General features: G+C 44.0%; 1 protein-coding gene across 1 annotated transcript in view; it reads right to left on the bottom strand.

The window, feature by feature from the left end:
• Nucleotides 1–852: 852 nt before the first annotated feature.
• LOC146813354 (transient receptor potential cation channel subfamily V member 6-like) overlaps nucleotides 853–26,108 on the bottom strand; it is a 255,753-nt gene continuing 230,497 nt past the window's right edge. Inside the window, exons 11-15 of the mRNA XM_085620168.1 lie at nucleotides 24,706–24,871; nucleotides 24,337–24,403; nucleotides 18,213–18,481; nucleotides 12,146–12,252; nucleotides 853–6,581 (exon numbers count right to left, since the gene is read on the bottom strand). Coding sequence (XP_085476294.1) covers nucleotides 6,281–6,581; nucleotides 12,146–12,252; nucleotides 18,213–18,481; nucleotides 24,337–24,403; nucleotides 24,706–24,871 — 910 coding nt within the window. The 3' untranslated portion in view covers nucleotides 853–6,280. The remainder of the gene's footprint in view (nucleotides 6,582–12,145; nucleotides 12,253–18,212; nucleotides 18,482–24,336; nucleotides 24,404–24,705; nucleotides 24,872–26,108) is intronic.

Consider the following 26,108-nt stretch of genomic DNA (forward strand, 5'->3'; position numbering starts at 1 on the left):
GCAGTTTACAGTATTGAAAACTCCTTGTGCGTACAAATTTGTATTTCTCGCCTATAACCCTTTGCACTGTGTTTCCATTCCACAATGACCACCACATGAGGACTCTATTTCTTGTATATTATATACCATCCATTCCTTAGATCCTTTAGATGGCCACATGTCTCGTATTACTACTGTCGATGTGGTGCGACAAAGCCCTATGGGGTTTGGATGATTCGAAATAAAGCCACAAATAAATGAGAATTAAAAATGTACATGAGAACTGATGGAAAAAAATACATGTTGACATAATGGAACATTTTGTGGGGTAGATGCTGGTGTTAAGTTGCTGACACCACCAATAAGAGAAGCAGTGTGACGAGAAAGAGGAAGGAACTCTATAACCAAGATCACAGGTAACTTCCTTCCTCACACAGATCCAATATCATTTATTTTTCCCCATTTATTTGATCGTTTCTCTGAGCTGTGTACTGGATACGACTTCTGCATTCCACTCAGAGTCATTAGCGGCCGCGGCCCGTGCAGGTAAGAGTGGTGGGGCCAGGATTTCGACAGACAAGGGAAAATTAATTATTTATTTAACTGTCCCTCCTCGTGGTCTGTCAAAATCCTCCCATCCCCCCCATCGGTCCACCGCCCCAGCACACTTACCTGCACGGGCCGCGGCTGGTCATTAGTGAAAACCGTGTTGTTCAATAATAAGACCTGCCCGTAAGCGACTTTACATATCATCAGCGGAGACATGTACGCATCAGAGACGCGGGAAGCCTCAGACTTATCGTCCATCCACACAACGTCTCCCATTTCACACCTGGATGTGGACTTGAAAAATAGAAACATGTGCAGTTTTTACAAGAAAGTTAGACTTTATTAATACATAAAATTCACAGTTGCATCGAGGTCCACAATTGCTTGAACATCTATCTTGCAGGGGAGGGGTGGGGGTTCACTGTTCTATTTAGAAATGAGTCAGAAGTCATGTCAGCAAGAGTAGCTGGATTGAACTAAAAGTTAATTTTTACTATCAATCCAGAAAGCTTCACTGGATCAATTGGTTTAAAATATGTTCAATGACATAAAATGTTATTAAACACTCTCTATTGGTATTGACACTTTCATAATGCACCATTTGATCCCAAGTTGAACATGGACAGCACACAGGGTGAGAAGTAATCTTTATAGACCAGTCTACTTGTTGGGTATTTGCAATACACTTCTCAATCTGGAGAATTACACAAGATGCACAATTTCAGACTACAAACTAAGCACCCAGTGTATTGCCCGGTGGTGAGGAATCATGCTGTGGTCAGACAGCACAACATCAGGGAAACTAAGTACTGAAATACATCTTCCAAATGTATTGTAATCGCATGGTAAAACATTAAAGTATGGCCGGCTCCACTGAAGAGGATGGAGCAGTAGTGGGCCAATGGCGTAACAAGGGGGGGGGGGGGCTTCAACGCAGCTACACCACTGCAGCGAGCTGGGACTGGCATTCTGTCTGGCTGCAATGCTTGTCACTGTCCAACGCCTGCTCCGTTCATACAGCGACAGCAGCCAGGACTTGGCCTAAGGGTTAGGGCGCTGGACCTTGGACCTGGGGGAACTGGTTTAGAGTCTCAGTAATGACGCTAAACATCCTGTGATTCTAGGCAAATCATTAAATCTCCCTGTGCCTAACAAAAAAATGAATGTGTGTCCTCATGTAATGTAACTGGTGCTATGTAAAGCGCTCTGATACCCGATAGGATTCGGGTCAAGTTCGAGCTATATAAAACTCTGCAAAAAACCCCAAAAAGTTAGGGTAGTAGGCAGGGTACCGCACAGATGTTTTTTTCCACTGTGGCCCTCGGTGCGAATGGTGTGACTTACGCCATGCTTCCATTGTCAGACAACAACAATTTGAGCAGGAGCCGGGCACACGTGTGTGGCTGACAGAGGGGCTGGGAGACAGAATAGAAGAACTGAGCATGTGCAGTTGGGGGTCTATCACGACATGCATGAGAATAAGACATGAACCCCCTTCCCAAGCGCTTCCTATTGTAAAACACTTGCAGTCTTAGCTGCAAGAAAACTATGGGGCACAATACATACTTCTTGGAGGTCACCAGTTTTAGGGACCCTACCTTGGCTGACAAGCAGTCATCTCACAATAGTGCCGACTCACCACACAGACAGTGATACATCATTCAGCTCAGGTAGACACACTACTGCCAGATGTGTGGCTCTTACACACACTATTGTAGGAGGGGTTGTGCTCCAGGGCACCAGCTCCTTCCAAGCTTCCTATGTGTGGTAAGACATGTTTGTACCTTGATAGCGCCTCACCTGAGCAGGGTTCCATCACGCAGAGACCTGGGCAGTGCATCAATGCAGGACAGGTAAGGAGAAACAAGGGTATGCCCCACCCATCAGCTGCAAAAACCACAGTTGATGGACAGAATGCAGAGCAATGTCATACATTCACCAGATACAGCAGGAACCTGGGGCAATGATCTATATCCGACAACAGTGGTCACTGTAGTTGTAGTTGCATAAATAGTATTTGTTATATCAGTTGCTGTGGTTACAACCCATGATGGAAACAGTCATAGAAAAAGAGATAAACAGTTATTCCAGGATGTAACCACCAATCCTTGTAATGAGACACTTAATACAATGTATTCACATGAATAATAATCATCAGAGCAAAAAAAACACATTTTTGTTGCACAAATTAAAAGTGCTCAAAAGGTGCTAAGGGAATATTGAAGTGACAAGTGCATATAAAAAGACAAAGACATATGACTCTTGCATGACTTGGGGCAATCAGAGTCTTTATAGCAGTGGAGGTGCAACTATAGCAGGAAAGGGGCAGGCAGGCGGGCCACCCAGGCTCACTCACACCCATGCATTTACACACACATACACACCCATTCACAACACTCACTCAAAAATACTCATACACTCACACACACATGCATGCACCAAACATTTAAACAAATTATACTTACCTACTACAGCTCTTTAGGAGGGACGCCTCAGAGGTCCCAGGAGGGATGGAACTGCAGTCTTCTCTCATTGGCTAACACTAGGACAGCAGATGAGAGGAAGCAGCAGCATTCACCTCGTCACTGAGTCAGATGGGGTCAATGAGAGTTGGTGACCCAACCCCACCCCACTCTGTGGTGAGGTGTCAGTCAGGGCCGGACTGGCCATAGCAGGCACCGGGCATTTCCTCGGTGGGACGCCAGGGGCTGGGCTCGATTTGGACCACTAGGGGCCCTTTCTGTTACTGGTAGCAGGTTATGCAGCATAGCGGTTTGTTACAAAATCAGCTGCAGTGTTTTCCATGTGACATACCCTCCGCTCTGCAGCCGGTCCGACTCAATTGCCATGGCTGGTTTGCGTTCTCAGTCCAGCCCTTGTGTCAGTGATAGACACTTGGCCTGGGCTTAAAACTGAAGATCCCACGTCTGAGATCATCAATGGCCCTCCCCTTCATCACGAGGGGTAGTGCCTCGAAGTAATTTACTAGACTGAAGAGGTCACGCCAACAGGAGCTGTGGCATCTTCAGCCCGGCAAAGGTCAGCTTAGGCAGCAACGAGCCTGCACATTTAGCACCGGTCTAGCTCCTGGATGCCGAACCTGAACAAGAAGAGGGTATGTTATGCTGTCCTTTGCTCAACCTGACAGACACTCTTCTTGTTGGGAACAGGGTGAGGAGGCGTGGCCCCTCCGCCCTTAAGGATGGGCCGTGGCTGCTATATTGTGTCTGTATTCAACAGTGTTTCACCCTCGAGTTAGTCAAAAGTCATCATCAGGAGAGTGAAATTTGTACTGAGGACAATTTTGTAGGACAGGTTTCCCCGGTGAGGACTGTTAGAATGGAATAGTAGCTACATACCCCGAATTCACAAATACTATTTGTGCAAATAAGTCTACAGTGAATCATTGTTCACAATAAACGTCTGTTATTCCACACCAAAATAGCCTTTGGTGAACGTGTGCTTTACAAATAAAAGTCACGCTATTGTTGTTGGATATAGATCAATGCAAGACACATTATCCTGTTAGCAGATACAGCTGTGTACAATGGTGGCCTCTAGAGAGTCACTGGGAGCCTAAGTAAAGTCTGCAAAGGACTCTAGAGTCACAAGCTGCAGATGTTTAGACTGAGCTTCACCCTGTCAAATGAGCTAAGTGAGGAGCAAGACCCATCCAGGCAGCAAACATGGCCCCCATTAATGCACAAAGTGGACGTTACCATTACAGAATGAGACCGGGAGGCCATCTAAACATGTTTACCTTTTACTGAGGTGTTTAGATTTATGACACATTACTGCTGCTAGTTTCCTTAATGGGTCTGTTCTTCAAAGGAATGCCACTCTTGCAGGTTAGGCAATCTTGCCTCAGAGTTTACAGACTTCTTCAACCTCACTTGGTCATGTTGTTCTACAGAACACAAATACGAAGAACAGGGCTAGGGGAAGTCCATCAGAAAAATCAGTTTCAGGAGAAGTCAGGCTTCCCAGTTCTGCTCTTATCCCTTTACCCAACAACATGTATGAACTATTCTACAAGAAACCTGATATGCCGAGGGAATTCAGCTAAGTCTCTCAATCGGCGCTGCGCAGGTAATACATTTCTAAGGCACCAGGATTTACAGTATCATTTGCTAACCAAGTTGAACGTTCTGAAACTTAAAGTGCATTAAAGTGCAAGGCCAGGGGTGCGATACATGATATAAAAGGCAAGGGCAAGAAAGGATAACCTGTCTAGGGTAAGGGTGCTCACCTAAGTCCAAGAGGACTAGTTCGCTGCCTTATATTCTGGATAACCACCAGCAAGTATGTGCAGTCTGCCCGGTGTGTGTTCCGTCCAGCTATTCCAGACCATCTGGCCTACATCAAACAAACCTGGCCTAGACATGCATGTATGCTTGTGTCCAGAAAATGCAGGTGAGAATCAGTGCAACTGAATAAACAAGAGTACAAAGGGCTGCACCATTACATCAAATTGGTCAGAAAGAGGTTCAACATGATTTCCTTGTGGCTACACCAGCAGTGAGCCATCACTTTCCCATCCGTGAGCACTATGTTTAGAGTACGCAGCTTTGGTAAGAAAAGCATACCCAATACAAGAGCATTCTTCTGACAAAGTATTGCAATAATATGAGCCCTTGTGACAATTCCAGTAGTGTTAACAAGATCAACTTTGTACCATGACATAGAATGAACCACTGCGAAAAGCCCTCAGCTGACTTCAGATGCATACTGGGGGGTGGCCATCAGTGACTCTTTGTGTCAATTGCTTTTGTAACTAGTATACATTCTCTTCTTTTCATACTGGACACAAACTTCAATTAAAAAGAAACATAGTTACAACTGAACATTCTGCTAGAGACAATTAACTTTTTCCACTTTTTGTAACACTCTGAGGGTAACCAAGTCGAGGAGTTAGTGGTAAGCATAGTATCAAATAGCAGTCTTAAAAGGATTAAAATGTGGAGGACAGAGATGTGGCTCCACTGGGTAGACATGGCAAGACGCGGCGGTGCTTCACAGTAGTCACTTTCGTACGAGAGAAATGAACGAATGCCCAAGTGTCTGGCTCACTAGCAAGCCTGTCTCAAATCTTGCTTCAGGGAGCAAACGCTTCCAGTTGATAAGGATAGTTTTCCTTAAGTGAACATGTTACCAAAATATGCAAAATTCCATTGGGAAATGGCGATAAGCAATGTCTTGCGAACTCAAGAATACATTTCAGTGTGGAAAATAGCCACCATAATGTTTTAAATCACGCCGAACGTGCTGCAAAATAGGTCAACGCTGCTACCACAATCTCCTATAGGGTTTGTTTTTCCCTATTTCATGTATATAAAACTCAATGATCAAACAACTGCAGTCAATAGTTTGATAACGTAGTATGAAGCAAAGGAATACGACTTAGAAACACTGTTTGGGACTCTGTCCCACCGTCCATGTGATCCCTGGTAGCTGAAGAAAGGAATCGTCTTTGAGATAAAGATATGGTAGCGTTGCCACCGAGAGTGTGTGGTCTTGTCCTCTTGAAAGTAACACACACCAGTAAATTGATGAAGAATGCAATGAGCCAATTTAAATGTCATTTCAGAGTGTTTAGTTGAGCCTGTGGCAGACAGAGACGATGCAATTGGATGAAGTTTGCTCTCTGAGAATTCTGCACATATGCACTTAAGAATAAATATATTGCACATTGAAAAGCAGGTATGAGGCGAAGTGTTTCACTGCAAGTGTTAAGGTGGTGGTCCATGATGGATCAAACCTGGTAGATCTCCTCATCATTTTCTAGAGCGTAGTTGACCCGCCCTTGAAGATGTTCTATAGTGGTGTTCCGTAAGATCTGCCATCCACGGCTCGACCTTCTCTCAGAGGCCGCTCGTGAGAGGAGTGTTGGGGAGCCATCGGGGGGCACATATGGCCTGCTATGAGGATGGCATGGGATCTCAAGCAGCTCAGATTTCAAAGAAGTCTTCTCACTACAATCTACTTCAGAACCCAGGAAAGCATTTGCGTATCGTCTGATCTTCTTCTTCATGTTATCTTTACGGCTTACCACCCTGTTGATAGAAAGAATTATCCACAGGTCAGAATGAATACACAAAAGGTAGTCATCATTAACACTAGTATACTTAGTACCAAATCCATACATATGTTAAAGCAAACGGAGAGTTGGAGAAAAGGCATGAGACGAGGTGGGTAGCAATCGAACCCAAGAAGACACAGAACAAAAACATCTACACATGATCAAAGATTATGTTCTTGCAAAGACAGAAGCATGTGCGGTAGTGAAACATCCGCCACACATTGCTTACCTTGAAGATGTGGTGCCAGTGATGGCCCCTAAACGTTTTGCTGTCGTGAATCTAAGCAAAATATTCAAAAATTATAAACAGAAATGGAGGTGATGCCATTTTGTGGGTGGAGTTCACATTTTTAACAATTCCTCAGTATGCAGAAAAAAGAAGCGCAAAAGTTTGTGTTCTGCCCAAGGCGCCACCTACTTTCAGATCACGGCTACCTTACCAGACAAAAACCTTGTTTTGCTCTCTCACAAAGGTTAGAATTTTGCCAATTTTTTATAAAATGTGATTGACAGTGTTTCGGTCTCTATTGTTACCCCTCATACGCACAATTGTTCAATTTCAAAGGGCTAGAATCTTCCTTCCGAGTTAGAAAAATTTAAAAACCCTTTGTTGGGTGTATGGTTTCCAACTAGACACGACGCTCACTAGTTAAAATATATTTTCCCTGAAGTCGATAGGGACAGGATCCTAGTGGAACAGTGTCATAATGGAAAATTACTTTCATCTGAATGGATACAAGGGGCTTCGGGGTACTCACACAAGGGGTTTGAGGACCTGAGCATCAAGGAGCGTTGAATGAGCTGGTGTGAGCTTGACATGTGGTGAGGCCGGCTGACGGCTGAGTTACAATACTATAGTCAATCATTTTTGTAGTGTGCTGTGAGTCTGACCACCTGATATTGGTTAAGGGAGAAATTAGGAAGGTTACTATGAGTGCAAGGACAAATCTGAGAACGTTTTCTAGGTGTAGAGAGGATGTTATAGAGAGGTAGTTGTTCCCTAATCCGGTGTCGAAGACTAAAAATTGAGCATGGACTTACTCAAGTGAAATATGAAGAATCTTGCAGAGGAAAAGGAGATGCTGCCATGAGTCAATGTGGTTGGCAAAGAAATGTTCCTAGATGTAATGGGGGTAGGAAGCGGAATGTAGCACCACAAAGTGACTTATACCAAGGAGTGAATGTTCAATTTCAGTGGAGGGATTAATGGACACTTGATGTGGAAGAAACTCAGCTGTGGTAGCAAGGTTCAGAGACTGGGATTACCGCTCGCTTAGTGGAGAGCACTCCGTGAAAGCCAGCCTGGAGGAAGGTGAGATTATTGTTGGTGGTGAGACAATGTGTTTCAGACCAGCCACTCCAAAGATAAATGAGCTAACTCTGAAGTTGGCATGGACAGTAAACATAAGCATGCAGCAACTTGGACCGTGGTTGGTTGACTTTTTGCCTTAAAGCATTTGCCTGGAAAAGGAAACGGATCATACTTACTCCAAATTGGCGCAAGAGCGCAACACCTGAAAATTTCAGCCAGGAGTCTTTCCCAATAGTTTACAGGTTTTACACCTTGTTTGTCCCAATCCAAGGCAAGAACACAACAGATAAAGATAAGAATTATTTTGTATCCCTCATTGAAAAATGACTACCTGTGGGAAAAAGGACTGTGGAAATAGAGCTATCTAGTTCTGCCTTTAATTACTTGTACCTTGGTACTAGTCTCTTATTTACCCCCAAGGCTATTGGTTGCAGTTCTTATCTGTAAAGCATGCTTGCACCTGTAGACATTCCCTCCTAGGGTGAGGGGGGCTGAGCGTCTTGTGAGAGAAAACAGGAAAACAGAAAACAAATCGAAAGACCACTACCACTGGACTTTGCTCCAGCTTGCCCTTTGACTGACCTCCCTCCTGTGAGCTCTTGCACTACAGACAAATTCTGCTATTTGCTGTGGACTGCTGCTGAAGTTGTGGGAACCCCTTTCCAATTTACTTAATTTTTGTGCATTATAGTTAACTGATAGTTTGGAACTTTTAAGTTCTTTATTTGTTGAATATATTATTGTTTTCACTAGCTATCAAACATGTGCAGCAATCATTTTCTGTTGGAAAATCATTGCTGCCTAAACAAAGGTAGGAAGGTTCACCAGCAACAATTTCAAATGTCAACAAAATGGGGGGAGGGGGGAAATCTTTGTATTTCTGTAATGTCAGTCACAGTTCACATACAGAATGTGGCCTCTCTGTCCCACAGCATAACACACCTATTTTCCAGTGTCAGTAGCTACAAACTGTGTGCATAACTGGAATATATTGTGCTTATTGTGGCAGGGAGAAGGTTTCACATTTTGTTTTAGGGGGGTTAATAAATGGGTCAGTGGATAGTGAAACTATGTGGAAGGAAATGCATGTAATTGGGGAGGATGTAGCCTCTGGAGCGAGGGGAGGTTTGCTACGATTGTGTGTATTTTATTGAAGTGCAAAATGTCACTGGTTGCAAACTTTGAGCCTTTGAAAATTTATAAGGAGCAACTAAAGGGATCTGGTGAAATGATGAGATATGAGAGAAGGGAGATCATTTGACTTAGACTAGCGATGAGTGGAGGTAAAATCGTTGAGCACCACTATGTGTTTTCAATATGTTCTAGATATGGTACATTATCCTTGTTTTCAAATAGGGTAAACCAGGGTAAGGAATGTAGAAGAGGTGGAGATGCACCAAGGCTAAAAATTTGGAGGGGTGGAGTAAGTGAACTGATTTTTTGTTGGGAGGGATAGATAAAGCGGCTTGTGCCCTATACACATAGGTTCGAGGTTGGGACAAAGACTGTTTCGTAAGAGAACATGCAGCAAAATAGTTTGATGTTGAATGGATGTTTAATGGATTGGCATTAGGGTGGAGAAGTAGAAGATGGGCCTGCGAATGTCATGTGGATGCTGGAATGGACAGAATGTAGTGGAACAAAATACAGGAACAAACATGGCATGTAGAGTGTGGCTGTTGTGTGGGCAAGCTAGGATTGGGAGTGGTAAGGTTATGATCTGAAAGTTAAGTCATCATATGGAGTTCCTAAGAATGACTGCTGGTGTGAGGGGGGTAAACAACGTTTACTGCAAAACTTTGTCCCCGCAGGGAATCACAACACGGTCGTTGCAACGACCGCGTTGTGATTCCGCATACCATTACTCCGCAAGTCGGAACAACGACTTGCGGAGGGGGGGGGGGGGGGGGGAAGGTGTTGGATTTAAAATCCAACACCTTTCCTAGTGTCCGCACAGACTGGAGTTGGAATAGTAAATTCTACTATTCCAACATCCAGCACCCCCCTCCGCAAGTCGTTGTTCCGACTTGCGGAGTAATGGTATGCGGAATCACAACGCGGTCGTTGTAACGACCGCATTGTGATTCCCTGCAGGGTAAAAGAATGTGGGATGAGGAGATAGATTTGTGAGCGGTGGAGTTCACAGTCACTAGGTGGGTGTATAGAGGAGAGGAAAGGGGGGACTCATGTACGCTGTAATTATGTACATGATATTTCTATAAAGCAAATCTAGCTAAAAGGCAGTGGAGCATTGTACAGGGTCAAAGACGAGCATAAAGTCAAAAAGTCATAGGAGGAGTTCAGCCCTTCAAAGAACTCCATGTTGGGGCAGGTAGAAAGGAAAAGAATGTGGAGGGTGGTGGGGGTATAGGCAGATATAAAGAACTGACAGAAGGATGGAGTAACTTCTAGGCAGGTACGAGGACATGGTTTCAATAAAGAAATTCCAACCACAAAGCCTCAGTGGGTGGTGCCTGGGTCATGCATGTGGTCGGTTCAGAGGGATGAGGGGTTAAAATGACACTTGCTAGAGCCAGGTTTCAATACCCAGTGCAGGGTTTGAGATTCAAGGCAGCGGAGGATGAATGTGGCTTTGATGCAGCTGTTCTTCCGTTGCAATGGCAGTGAGAGATCACTTGGTTGGAAGGTTGTCTATGCCCTGCACCTGGAGAGTCACTAAATACACAAAACAATAGTTTCAAGATTACAAGCAGCCTTTACATTTGCAGATTAACGAGTCACACACAGTTATATTCCTTTCAGGCAGCAGGCACCCAGGTAAACCATAACATACTGGCTTAGTTGTCCACCGCTCTGGCCACAGAACAGGAGATCTCCCTTGTGTGAGTCCTCCCAGCTTTAGAAATGACCATTATAATTTTCTTGTTTGTAGGTTAATATAGCCCAAACTTGGTGGTATCAGAGCGCTTTACATGAGCACCGGTTGCATTACAGATGATCACATACATTTGTAGGCCCGCCGAGATGAGTAATTTGCCCAGAATCACAGCTAAGCCTCCAATCAGACTCGAACCCGGTTCCCCGGTTTCAAAGTTGGCTGCTCTAGTCATTAAGCAAGAGATTCAGGAAGGACATCTTATAACAAAAACCACGGAAGCTGTTTTTGTTAAATGAAATGAGCCTTTCACACCCTTCTGGTGAACTGAGCATTGCTCTCAGCAGCAATCAGCAGCTTTGGTAACTGCATGAGAAACGAGTTGTGTTTGCTAAGGCAGGAATTAGGCAGATTGTCTTCGGAAGTGAGGACGGCAGCCCCTGCCACTTCCCCGTTGCCAGTTCCTGGAGTGGTGCATGTCAGCTCCTCGAGGCACACCCAGCTGTTTTAGGATTTTTAAAATTTTGCTGGGGTGTAATACAACGGAATGTAAAATAGCTTTTTTTTTTTTTTTTTTTTTTTTTTTTTTAGAGGGCAGCCCTATGGATTTGCTTCTAGCTCTGGGTGAGACCTTCCTGTGACACAGGTGTCCTAACAATGGCGTCCTCTTGAAGTGTTTTGTGCAGTGGCTCAGTGAGATGGTTGCTGTACTGCCACAAGTATTGAGTAAGGCGGCACGTGCAACAAAAAGTAAGACGCGTGGCTGCCATAATTAACGAAGATGTTTGACACCAAAAATGTATTTTTGCAATGCCATAGTTCTCACATTGAAATGCGAGATCTATGGCATTGCAAACAAACGCCTAAAATTGTCCAACATGCTTTGAAAGTGAAAGCGGGCATGGCACGCTGAATTTAAGCGAAGCATGTCTAATGTAGGAGAAGCTCAATAAAGAACAGAAAAGTACACGTACCATGTAAGAACCAAGTAAAGGGGCCAGTAGCCATGGAAGGATACAAATGACGACATAGCCCTAATAAGGAGGGACTAATAAGCCTATTAAGGAATCAAACGCCAGCATTTACGAAGGACAAAGACACAAGCCAATGGAAAATATGGGCGGGGCTTCTCCTCTGTACTTTACCTACAACAGATCACAAGAGCAGCGCTTGCGCACTGGCTGAGGCTCATCCTAAAAAGGAGTTTTTTTCAGGAAAATGTTAAGTTTGGGGATTTCAAAGATCCTTCTAATATTTCTGGTAGAAAGGTAAAGTGCCAGAGTGACTGTCAGCAGGCACAGCAGTATTCACATTCGCCCACTGAGCCTTCTGGCTGAAATACACCAAATACACTTTGATAGGGAGTTGGTCCTATTCTGCTGTGTCTCACCTGAGGTACCATCGGTCTGACATGCCATAGTCCTTTCCACATATCCCTTGCCGTGGCCAAAGACATCGGGGAAGCTTTCGTTCCAGCATTACCGTTGTGGCGACAACCTGCAAAATAAATTCTTCTTGTAAGACAGTCTTAGCTTTTATTGAATCTACCACAGATTGAGCTAACAAGTGGCTGGACAGTCCCATACCAGGGAGATATTGTATCTTTCAGGATATGGGAGACAGCTACACACTGTTCCTGAAGGAGCTTTCCTTCCACTGTTCCAAGCTAGAGTTTTACCAACAGAGGCATGCAAAGCGTCTTAAGATACCTCAGTTTTTCCATGGGTAGACAACAACGTAACACATAATGGTGAAGAGATAAATAACTGAAGGCCAAGACAAAGGGTGATATACAAATAGTAGGAAATATTTCAATTAAATTGCACAAAATTTTCAGAAGTGAATATCGGAGGCAAGAAACACAAATTTCCTTGACCAATCATTTCAAATTAGTGCCCTGAGAAAATAAGTTTTGATTGGTTGCATTGGTTAAATGTGATTGCTGGATGAATGGCTTTTTCAATGCTTCTTTGATTTGTCACTGCTAAAATATAAAAATAAGAATGTAAATAAAATCGCCACCAGTGATTAACAAAGCATTCTGCATGTGTAGGCAGACATCCTGGAGTAGTTTTCACATGAAGAAAAAAATTTCAAGTTTACTGTCCATACGTTGTTAATACGTTACCAAGCAGATGAATGCGATGGAGTTTATTTCAGGATTTATTTTGAAAATTAATTTACTGTTCCCAGAAATCCCTTATCCATTACCCCAGGTAATTTAAAAAACAATATGTAGGTATCAGTGTGCAGCTCATGAAAAAACAAGGGCCTGGTATCATTGGGCAGCTCATGAAAAAAACAAGGGCCTGGTATCATTGTGCAGCTCATGAAAAAACAAGGGCCTGGTATCATTGTGCAGCTCATGAAAAAACAAGGGCCTGGTATCATTGTGCAGCTCATGAAAAAACAAGGGCCTGGTATCATTGTGCAGCTCATGAAAAAAACAAGGGCCTGGTATCAGTGTGCAGCTCATGAAAAAAACAAGGGCCTGGTATCATTGTGCAGCTCATGAAAAAACAAGGGCCTGGTATCATTGTGCAGCTCATGAAAAAACAAGGGCCTGGTATCATTGTGCAGCTCAGGAAAAAAACAAGGGCCTGGTATCATTGTGCAGCTCATGAAAAAAACAAGGGCCTGGTATCAGTGTGCAGCTCATGAAAAAAACAAGGGCCTGGTATCATTGTGCAGCTCATGAAAAAAACAAGGGCCTGGTATCAGTGTGCAGCTCATGAAAAAAACAAGGGCCTGGTATCATTGTGCAGCTCATGAAAAAACAAGGGCCTGGTATCATTGTGCAGCTCATGAAAAAACAAGGGCCTGGTATCATTGTGCAGCTCATGAAAAAAACAAGGCTATCATTGTGCAGTTCAAAAAAAATTTCAGGGGCCGGGTATCATTATGCAGCTCATGGACCTTTGCAAAAAAAAAAAAAAAAAAATGTAAAGCTTTTTTTATTTTTTTATTGGGGAGCGTGAGAAGTAGGGAAATCAATGTGTGAGGGAAGGTGGGGGGAGACCAGCATGCGAGGAGGAACAAGCAGACATGGAATACCGCAAGGGCATATAAAGGGGAAAAATGTGAAAGCAATAGATGAGCAGAGGTGGGGAGAAGGGGATGTGGAGGAGAATTCAGACAAAGAGTAAGCAAAGAATGAAGTGAACTTAAATGGAGCACTAAAACATAGATCCTGATGTCAGCGGTGGAAGAATACGGTCATACAATCACACACATGTTATAGCAGATATGATCCTGGGCAGGACATAACACACGGAAGGAAAACCATTCAAGAAAGCCATGAAGTAAAAAGCAAGGGCTGACCCAAAACCCATTCTATGCCAGGCAGTGAAGACAATAAGCATTCAGTAACAATGCAATGCATAGAAAGTCTTAGTGCAGAGGACACAGGGGTGGAAAAATGTTCAACATAAAGTGTAAGTGCAAGTAATCCCGTCCACATGAGTATGAAATTCTTTTCAGAGGGTCTAACGTTTTTGTTAAATATTACGTTTTTTAAAAAAATTGTTGATTTTCAGCAATTATAATCCAACACAAAACAATACACAGGAGAACACACATTTTGTATATGTTCACAAGGAGAGAGGTTCATACAGAAATATTCGATAATTATACAGCGAGAGAATTGGCATAGCATCATCATCGTAGATGACGCAATATGTCCAGTGGTATAACGAGTCCAGCAGAGTAAGAGAGAGAAGAACTGGCTGGCGTTTCAGTCTCAGGAAGAAAAAATAAAATAACGAGAGAAGAATAAGCAAGACATTATGACATAACGAAATCCCATCAGACAATGCAAATGTGACCGTGCGGATCTATGCAGGGTTATAGTCACCTCCCATTATGATGGAATCAACAAAGAGTTTAGAAATATGTGCTGTAATATTAGCAAAGAATTCTGGTGTTTCTGTGTTTGGTGGATAAATGTTGATTATATGTATATGTTCCGCCCCAAGAGTACTGGCCACTACCAGGTAGCAACCTTCCGGAAAGGGTACTGACTTGTGGCTAAGTATGCATGATCCCCTGTAATATGTGCTGTAACTAGTGAAAAAGCGGTTGTCTCCCCAGTTAGATGCAAACAGATTGGTGGAGTTAAGGGCATAGAGGGTCTCCTGCAGAAACGCCATATGGACCTTGTGTCGTGTAAGGTACGATATCACCTGCCTTCCATTACGAGGGTCAATATGCCCTCTCACGTTCCAGGACATACATTTCAACTCCGGAGCACTTTTAACTGTTGAGGTCATTTAGACCAAAAATATGAAAATGGACATTTAGCATTGTGGGGGTAAATGCTAAGATGACCCATAACACATTCATTCTCCAGTAGAAAACAATTATAAAACAAGGAACGCATAACAACCCAGGCACAACCACCCACATCGGATAGTCACCCAACCAGTATCCGGTGAATCCCATTATATCCCCAATAAACAGTCGGAGATCTCCTTTGGGAGAGGCAACGCTCAAGGAGACCGCTGCATCCCCTAAACAAGGGGGGTAAAATCTGGAGAAAAGGCGAGTGACTTGCCCCTATGTTGAATGGGGCCCTTTTCATGATCCAGACAAAGAGCATCTTCACGGCCATCGTAATTCAGCAGCCGGGCTATGATCAAACACGGAGGAGTGCCAGGAGCTGATCTTGGTGCCAGGGCTCTGTGCGCACGTTCAAATGCAAATGTGAAGGAAAAGGCATCTTTGCCAAACAGATCCACCAATAGCCGTTCCACATAGCCATCCATAGGAACCATGATGTTTGTTTCAGCCACCCCAGCTATGCGAATTTTGATTCACATGATCCCCCCCTGTAGATCCTCCGCCTTGGATGCAACAGTCTTTAGGAGTCGTTCGGCTCGTTCCACTTTCGTAATGATAGTAGGATGGGCATCCTCCAGTACTGATAAGCGTTGTTCAGTAGCTTGTATACAGGTCTTGTGATGTTCAATGGGCCCATATCATCTTACGTTGATCGCTTTAAAGCCAGTATGCAGTTCCGCCATAATGGCTGCAATCCCGTCGGGTGGCTAAGTCTCGGATTCTAAATGGACAAGATGGTCTCCACATGGTGGGCCATCATTTTCCTCATGTCGGGGCGTCATAGAGGCATCAAAAGAGAGTTGGCGCTGTTTAGGGTCACCGTGCCCCATGGTGGTGCAGAGGAAGAACGCGTCCCAGAGAAACGGGGAGGAGTGTGCTCGTAGTGTAACCAAACTGTATGTTATACGATGCAGGTCAGGGCCAGCAATATCTCACTAACCGTTCAATGATGTCGATGAAATAGCCCAATTACCAAGCTGTAGCAGTCCTGCACACTGGGAGACAAACGCCGCAAATTCACCAATGCCACTGGTTATTACATCCTCCCTTTAGAGCCCTGGCTCTCCGGGGCCTCCGACCCCCAGCGCAGTGTGAATACAGCAAGACCGCGTTTCAGACGGGCAATATATGGCACTATGGTGGTCTAATACAAAGGGTACAGTCTTTCGCTAGCAAAAGAAAAGTGCCCTCCGCTATGGGCACTTCAGTGCCAAATGTCGTCTCTCTGGGGGATCAGAGAGGCCCATGTTTAGCGGGAGCAGTAATGTACAGTAGCCAAAAATATGGATATGGCATTCACCGCTGCAGTCCTTCTGTTAAGTAGAGCTCTCACTCATGGAGCGCTGCATGCTCTTTCCTCATATCCACAGGCCTGCCACCACTCCGGCCTCAATTTGTGGCGTGGCCGCTCAGCTCGCCCGAGATTCGCCATCAGGCTCGACCACAGCCCTTGATGCCGCGGGGCCTCCAAGGACCACGTCCAGTCTCGGGCAGCGAGGGCCGCCACACCTCTGCTGCAGTGTTTAGTTCAGCGCCATGCAGCCCAGGGTGCTCTACAGTCTGAAGGGACTCTCTGGTCACCGTCTCCATGGCCGCAACACGTCTAGAGCAGAGCTGGGCTGCCGATGGTCCGTTGAGGCTCCAGAGCTTCAACGTTGAGGAGCCATCTTGGTGCACGGCTCAGCCAGGCCCCCCAAATATTAATGTAAGTTAATGTTGTTTATTTAACATATATTTATTTTGAATGTAGATCAAAAAAGCCATTAAACTATTAACTTAATTTAGAATTAAATCTTTAATTTAAATACATTACATAAAAATGACTCAAAAGTGTAAGAGCAAAATGCATGTGTAACTTACAAGTATAAGTTATTGTTGAGGATGGCCTTCTAAGTGTGAACAGTGATTGATTAACTCCCTTATCCATCTTGAAGATTGCTTTGAAAAAGTAATATGCTAGAAAGCATATCTGCCATAACAGCCTAAGCAGAAGAAAAGAAGCCCCTCCTTTCATCCTGTATAAATCACAAACCTGATATGGTCATTTATCTAAGCTTTTTGCTCCATAATCAAGACACTATCGACACAACCAGATAATAGAATCATAGTCTGGAAGCAATGTAAATCCGAACATAACCTTCACTGAATGACGCCTATCGTACAAAGATACTTAACAGCAATTTACACACTCACATTTTTTTATACTGATTATTGCGAGGTAGTGTGTACTCTGGTTAAATCAAAGAGATCATTTTATTAAGGTAAGGTGAGTTAAGCGGTGCAAATTTCCCCAACTATAGGAATAGCAACTGGCTTCCTAGAATCTTGGAACCTTACACCAAGAAGGAAGAACAAAGAGTTCTTAAATCAGGCAGGAGGCCAAGATGCCTCCAGTAAGTAACAGCACTGAAGTGTTTACAAACTATAAATTAAGATCACAATAAGTGGTTGACAAGCTCTGAAAGTAATTGTGCTTGAGGGGTGACCACAGTCCTCCGGTTTCATAGCTATGGCAAATAAAGAAAAATTAGAGGACTAGACATTATATTTTGCAGAACAAAATAAACACTCACCTTTATGCAAGTAATATTCCATTACTAAACCTAAAAGTAACCTAAGAAGTTACTTTTGCATTCATCACTATTTTTTTAGGTAGAATTTGTTCTGTTGATCGCAGTGGTTTCACTCTCTTAAGAAAGAGACAACTCTTTGTTCAAACAAGTTATTCTGGTTGTAACTCAAAATCTGTCAACATGCCTCAATTTCAAAACAAGTAATATCACTCTTAGTAAATATAATAATAAACACAGGACCTTGTCTGTGTTATTGCTTAACTGTCTTGTGTGCTGCAGGAATTTTAGGTTAGTTAATAATATGTTTGAAGAAGCAAAACCACTTTTGAATACTATCAGTTTTCTAAAAGGTCCTTACAAGTGCCACATAACTTTGGTTTTGTGAATATATAATGATCTGGATTCACTTTATTGGTAGTTTCTTAGATTACTCTACTTACAAAAAAAAGTACACAAAACTCTAACAAAGCTAAGTTGTAGTTCTTTTCGTCCTGCTCTCTGAATTCATAACAAACAAGTCTGAAGTAACCTCATAACATTCATTACCTGTGCTCGCCAGAGCTCGTCTCGCTCATGTGCCACACGCCAGTGTGTGTCTCCCATCATGGCGATGAGCAGATTCAGCATGAGCAGGGCTGCGATGACCGCAAAGGCAGAGTACAAGACGCTGAACATAAAGGGGAGATCTACGTCGTAATTTGCCGGTCCATCAATGACAGTGAGGAAAAGTTCAAAAGTGCTGAAGAGGGCCATAGGGTAGCTGTAGAAATGTCCAAGCTGATCCGGGTTCTCCGTTTGAAAAATGATGTAAAATGCTGAAAGAATAGTGATCTTGGAATGAGGTGAGTTTGGAGAACTGCTCTGCACTTTGCATCAAGAGGCATTACACATGTAAAAGAGATTGCAGAGAACACAAATAGACATTTGGAAACCACTCAATAGAGTCATTTTAACATCAGCAATTTGTTGAAGGATTATTTCCACTACCAGTATATCCTTAACGTAGTCCATTCAAAATGTGTAAGAAAAACAATACAACCATAAACACACACAAATATGGGGATTCTTCATGTCAGTAAATACAATACTCACAAAGTTACATTAATCACATTAAAAAGATATCACATCATCTGAAGGAAATTAGAACATTTTTGTTACAAAATTCTTCTTATGCAAGGCCGCTTTCAAGCCTCTGCTGTACATTAGGCCCTTGAAACAGGCTTTTACAGGAGCACTCTACTGATGACCATTCAAAAGCTAAATAGTTTCATTCTATACTATATACATTGTAGAATAAAACTTGTGATGAATACATCAGAGACATGGCAGCACCAACTGTGCACTACACCATGCATGGATAGATGTGAGCAGAGGAAACACAAAGGACTTGAGCCCTTCTTGGAAGGATCACTTGTACATATAGAAGGATGCAAAAGTGCTGAATTTCTTAGTCTGGTATCCCTTGCACAACCAAGCATCAAGCACCAATATTCATGCGTAGGTTTCGTATATTAGGGAGACACTTACTTCTTGAATTTATAATGCCGGAAGCTATAGATTTATCCTAGTTCTAAATCTATCAAAGCATGTGCTCTGCATTTATTTTACTTACTGGTATGGAGTGCGGTTCCCCAGAAACTGAAGAATTGGACATTCCCTATTGGTTTAAGTGCTTAGTTATAAAAGCCAGGGCCCAGGTTTTACACAGAAGCATGCAGCTGATGCTACTGAAGCTGGGGGTGCCGAATACAAAGGCTGCAGTGTCCTGGTTTACCCATAGCTATTTAATGCACCACTGAACCCTCCCTACCTTTTTATCCCACTCTTGCAAGTTCCATTTTATCCCGGGTTTCTTCTCTTGTCATTGCTTTTCCATCTTTCTCTTCCTACGTCTTTCTCTGTCATCAAAGTCTTTTGAGGAAAAATAAGTGCTGGTCTCCAAAGATAAGTGCTGGTGTGCTCACCTGCAACCACCGGCTCAATTTATGCACGGAGTGGTTCCCTACATCTGCAATGGGATTTTCAGGGGATTATTTAAATCACCTAAGCCCCTCCAGCTTACCTTCACCCCACACCCTACTGTCCACGCCATGGTATACACTATTTAATAGAGATTACCACACCGCGGATAGATACAGTAATGTGTCTCGCGTGTCGTTAGAATAACATGCCTTCGGGAAAGTGGCATTGGACTCTTAAGTCCAAAGCTTTCCCTACTGTTGCGCAGGCTGAAGTTGGAATAGTAAATGATGTTGCTGCAAAGTCCAGTGCTTCCCCTAAAGCATGCCGTTATATTGATATGCTTGGTAAAGGAACGCGTGGTAAAGATGCATTTATTGTAAAAACTGCGGAGTAACAGCATGAACGGCATACGTTGTTCCAACAAACATACATGCAGAGTTGCTTAGATAACGTCTTGTGTCCAGTAATATCACTCTGTCTTGTGATACATTGGCCAATAATGCTGCCCGCTGCCAGTGTTGATGGTTTAAATCAGTGGGTCCCAAAGTGTGCGCCGTGGCACCACGGTGCACCGTGATGAGAAGCCAGGGGCGCCGCGCCGGATGTGGGTCATGGAAATTGCAGCCGCAGTGCAACATGCGGGGGGTTTTGAAATGCCACCTTCAGAAGGGTTTTGCCCAAGAGCGCACTGCCGCCACACGCATACGTGCGTACGTACGCACGCGTTGTACGTGCTTTAAGATGCATAATCTCAGCATTACTGCCATAGCAAGCTCGGAGCGTTTGAGGATCGTTGTTGCTGACCCCCGTGTTGTGCCGTGCCTAATGGGACCCACTTCACCAGGAAATCGGTAAGTAAGCAAGGGCTTGTAGTGCCGCGCCCCCAATGTGCACTTTCTTGTAAATGTGGGATTTGTGCTCTCGTTTCTCCGAACGCCTTTTTCTGTCCTCACCGCGTGTTCGCTCATTTGTTCTTCTTTTTCTTTCCACCACATCTCAGCTCCCTTATTCTCAAATGATCTGTTCCTTTTTTCCTTCTCTTCTCCACGCGCTCTCTGGTCTCTCCCTTGTTCCTCTTCTCCTCGTTGAACTTATTTGACCCGTAGCTATCTAATATAGCAACCCCCCCCCTCGTGACCTCAGCTAATGTTTACTTCTCTCTTCCCTCGCTCTCTGATCTTTCACTTCTCCCTCTCTGACCTGGAGAACTAAGCACTGCAGGACAGACGCGTCCCTCATACTTTTCCCCTATGGAGGCTTCTGCTTGCCCATCTCCGCAGGGTGCCGGGTGTAATTCTAGAGACGGAAGCTTTGGAGGTGTTTTAGACTTGTGTCTCCGGCGTGCGTCCCTCAGGCAGGGGACGTTTATCACCTCTCGGAGGTTATGGCAGTTCCCGAACACATTCAGACAAACCGGTTTTTCTCGGAGAACAGTGGCCCCAAGCACGGCGAGTTTGACATTCCCTGGTGAAACCAGTGACTGGTAAACTGAGTGCGGCCGATCCAGGGACCACCATGTCCCGGGACGCCTCCGTGCAGGAAAACTTCGATGAACATGCTCTCCGTTCATGACTCCAGTCCATCTGCGGCTCAAAGATGTTCTGCTGCGCCTCCATTGTTGCTTTATGACAGGTGCCACGCACTGTGCCTGAAGGCTCTTTATTAAGGATGTTATTTTGTTTATTAATCTGGATTTCTGTGTTAAAATCTGTATGATTCACAAAGAAAAAAAGGCTTATAAGCGTAACAAGTGTTGGAGATGGTTGTGTTATCTGCTGTCTCAATTTTCTCTTGTGCGAATTTCTTTCTGGGTCATGGAGAAGAATCATAGACTTCTCGCTCTAGTATTGCACAAACAGCAAAAATAGCGCAGTAGATTGGCCCTGCTTTTGCACTGATGCAAGCGTTCTGTACTTGGCCCCTGATGCCCTGTTTCGGTGCTGACTGCTGTGTGGTAAGCACGTGGTTTTACCAAATGACGTTCCTTTGCAGTCTATCTATCCCACACATCTCTTCACTCAATGTCGGTGGGGGAAACATGGGCCCTCTCGACCAGTAGTAAGGCCCACCAGGATGTTGCAGATGGCTCAAGCTCCCTCCAGGAGTGAGAGGGAGGGTGGGAATGGAACCGTAAATGCGGTGGGGGTATTCAGACTGTCCTCACCCGTCGTGTCCTCCAGCAGTCAGTGGGCCCCTGATGCTTCCACGAAGGCTGGAATTTTCCAAAGGAGAAAACCATTTTGATGTTTTTTAGGCACGCAATGCTCTGACTGTGTGTTTAGAAACAACATGGCACCAATCAAGACTAGTTCAAGTAAAAAACTGAGGTTGGGCAGAAGATCGGCATGGCATTTTAAATAATAGTAGTATCACCAGCGTTATTTTTCCACTGAAAAGGCGGGCTCCACGGAGCTCGTAAAAGAAATCATAAGCCTTATTATCACGATTTCTTTATTTTAACGAGCTCCGTGGACCCCGCCTTTTTAGTGTAAAAATAATGCTGGTGATACTGATTACGACAGACCAAACCCAATGTTCCATTTTCTCAGAGTGGGTCTCCGTACCAAAAGCTACTGAAAGCAGCAGCTGGCATAAATAAGGGTTTGGGACCAGGCACACAGTTTGCATCACTGCAGCATGTGTGTGCTCTCTGTTGCATCTGCTTCCTTGTGGTTAAAAAAAGTTGCATGGAAACATATTTTGCTATTAATCTTGTACTGTTTCTCACTTAACGAGTTTTTATTAAACAACTGTTATCTTTTTATTTTGTAACAAATATGATTATAATACCTTCATTGCATCCCAATTAATTTAAGGGAGACAACAGGAAGAACTCCAGAGGTCGGGCTTACATCCCCCCCCCCCACCAGTAAAAAAATGGTGGGGAGCAACGGCCAACCGCCAATTAGGTCAAGGGAGCCACGGGTCAAAAAAGTTTGGGAACCACTGGTGTAAATAGTAACAAGCAAGTTGTAATCCGAATCCCACTGTGGGCTCACATCGCAAAATCCACGGGCAGGGGGGTGTTTTCATTAGTTTGCACATACACATGACGTGCACATTTACTGCAATTGAATACATTTTTTATTCTTTCAAAATTAGTCCTGAAGTCTTCATTTCTATGCGAGTTACCTTTGTGCTCTTAAAGCGCCGCTGCACTCTTCCAGGAGCTCTTTGTGCACTAGGCAAAGAGCCGTTAGCACCCTCATCAACTGAAAAACCAGGATGAGGAGTTCATTCTCACCAGCAAAGCAATCAGTTCTAACATGACCAACTCACAGAAGTATCACAAGTGACCTCACACCTCAATGACATCACAGGAAGTGGCATCATATGACCTTTGACCCTCAAGCCTACGTCATGTTGAACACAAGCCCTTAACCTGTTGACATCATCATAATAATAATAATATTAGATAGCGATGAAGAGTGGGTTCCATACACCCTAAAGGGTGAAGGCATTGCTACATCTCAGGCAGATGCACAAAAAGAGAGTTAGACCAGCATTGGCATAGCCAATAGGTCTCGCCTTTGGGACCTTATAAGTGTTTAACCATGCAACAGTTGCATAACTAAACACTTATAAGGACCCAAAAGCGAGACCTATTGGCTATGCCAATGCTTGTTTTAACTGCTGCAATCTATTGAAGTCTCAGGGAGAACATCAGAGCGGCCGCTAAAGTGATCGCGATCAAACATCAAAGCGGCCGCGAAAGTAATCGCGGTAAAGCGCGACGCGCACGCCCGCGCACATGCACTGTAGCTCTAGGCTGGCCTGGTAGCACTTTTTGGAGCCCTCTCAATAAGTCTCTCCAGACCAGCGCATGCGCGGGGTCAGGCGAGACCTAAAAAACAATAGGAGGACAGCACTAATTCAGAGGGACTATAAATTGTATATGAATAATCTTGTCGGCTACATTTAGTCCTTTTCATTGTTAATAAATGTTAGTTTATTAATGTTTGCAAGGAACTATCACAAATATGGAAAACGGAGGTGATGTTCAAAAACCTATTCCTTCAAGTATGCACAGTGATGGAGTATGGTCAAACAAAATTTTAAATGCTTATTTTTAAATTAGATTGATTTTACTTTGAACTTTAAATCGTGCCATGACACCTCTGAATGTATTTAAGTTAAAGTGTAAACCGTGTTTATCAGAAACATGTTTAACTCCTGTGTTTGGTACTGCGTCTGCCACCTCTGGAGTCAGGGGCAGAAAAAGCAAATCTAGGGGTAGCAGTAGCAAGCCAGGGGTCACAGCTGCAACCCCTGCCAAGCCCTACATGACACACAGAATGCCTGAGGTCAAGCAAAGGTACTGAATGACCTCTTTCACAAAAAGACATAGCAAATGGAAAGCAGACACAGCTTTAGAATGGAGGCAGAAGGACTAGCTCCCCAATGGAGAAAGGGGTGAGCTTTTTAAAGTGCTATTTAATAGCCTTCCTGATGTTTTGAACAAAATAAAGTTCTACCAACTCAAGGAGGTATGGAATTATTCACATTACGCAACTGAAAGGTAGATTGCACGTGACCACAACAACTGCAAAATCTAAAACATTTTTATGTAGGAAAATGGCATTGGGAAGACATCGCGAGCGATGGTGGCGAGGGAACAACGGCAAAGCTCACATTCAGACAAAGTGATGCCAATAGATGCTGCCACTCCAAAGTATGTGGCACAAATGTGCAGAACTGGTATAATTACCTGTAGCGAAGCCAAGTATGACGACAGCCATGAGCCAGCAGAACCGCAGCAGATCCCCAAATATCATCTAGGCAAGAAAGAGAAAGCCGTGAGATACACCAGGGGCCTGGTCACCAAGGGAGCAAGTGACGTGTAAATACAGATCGATATGAGGATTTACATCATCTTCTGTCGCTGTCCCACAGCACGTACTTAAGCACTGAACACAAATTGTCCTACGATGCGGGCCTCGTTGATGTAAAAACCTCTTCCTCGCCCCAGATGGGTCCCCTTACACCTACCCTACTGTGCTCTTGATTCTTGGCCTCTCCCAAATGTTGTGTCCATTCTTACTATTTGCTTGGCAGTACACGTTCATCATCTCCTTACCTTCTGTATCATGATGGTGAAAGGCCCAAGCATCTGAAATCCACGCGTGAAGTACATGACGTAGCACCAGCCCAGGACCACGGTGAAAGACATCGATACGGCTTCTCCCTCGGTGCTGGTGACGCGCAAGACGAGTGTGATAAGAACCATGAAGGCAAAGATGATTCTGTCGGTAGAGTAAGACATGCTGAGAAATGAGGAAGACATTGGGGGGACAGCGGTTCTACCTACAAAAGCTTATTTATACATGATGTTGAACTGCAGCGGCTACTCATTACAGCGCCACATTCAGACTCTCGAAGGCTAGGACACACAGCTTGTTCAGTATTCCATACATTATTGCTCTGTGCATCCGGACAGGTTTTCCCTATGAAGTGCATAGTATTAACCCCTCATAGAGTCTGCTCTGAAGTTCAGGCAGATCGTTGAAGGAAAGTTGTTTCTGTCGCTGAAGTAGTACTGCTGAAGGCCATGGCATGTTAATTAACCTTACATGACAATTTGAACAGCACCGCCCTCCACACTACGCCTTGAGAGGCGCTGGACGCGGTCAAACAAGGTTGTTTTGTGACCACAGGGCACTTTATTTTAGAAGAACTTTGGCAAGGAAAGTCTCCACAGCTGGATCCTCCTTTGAGTTTGTAAATGGTCTCTTACGCTTACAGAATGGCTTGTAGTCCCTGCCTATTAATGTTTAATTTAAGTAATCTTTTGGGCAAATCTATAAATTATTCAGGAACTGCTCTATGGAGCTATCTCTTCAGCAGAAATCCAATAGGTCACTTTGATTGGTAAAAAAAAGCTTAAGGAGGCCACGTGGACCTGAACTGAGACAGAAGATTGGGTCGGAGGCAATGAGACTTCTTCCAGTGGTATGGAGTAGCAGAGACTCCCTTGCAAAGGCATTTGAAACTGAAGAGAACACCCTTGTGCATCCTGGTGTAAATTAGTAATGGGACTATTGGGATCTAACATTGTGCTGTAGCTGAAGAACCTGGTCAAAGGCAAACATAGAGGTGTGTCCATGAAGGAAATGTGAAAGTGCTCCCAGTATTAATTGTGGGACTTGAAGTGGGAACCCGGTGTAAGGCATGCAGATGCTTAGACAGGGACCAAGACATTGGGACACCAAGAGAAGGGAGGTGTCAATGTATTAGCGGGGGGCCCCTAGGACGCCTGTGCAACACGCAAAAGCTGTGTACCTCGTGCAGGACCAGTGTAGAGAGATATTTTTGTCTGCTTAAAATTATCAAATTATTTCTTATTACAACAAAAATGGGGTCAACCCTCAGGTGACAAGAGACTTTAGCAGAGTAGATATATGTGAGAAACCAGTTCCAACAAAAAGACATTTCAGCAGAGGCTACAATTTAAAACATACATGTATATATCGATTAACTGGA

This window comes from Triturus cristatus, chromosome 7, assembly GCF_964204655.1.
Source record: "Triturus cristatus chromosome 7, aTriCri1.1, whole genome shotgun sequence".
Taxonomy (NCBI): Eukaryota; Metazoa; Chordata; class Amphibia; order Caudata; family Salamandridae; genus Triturus; species Triturus cristatus.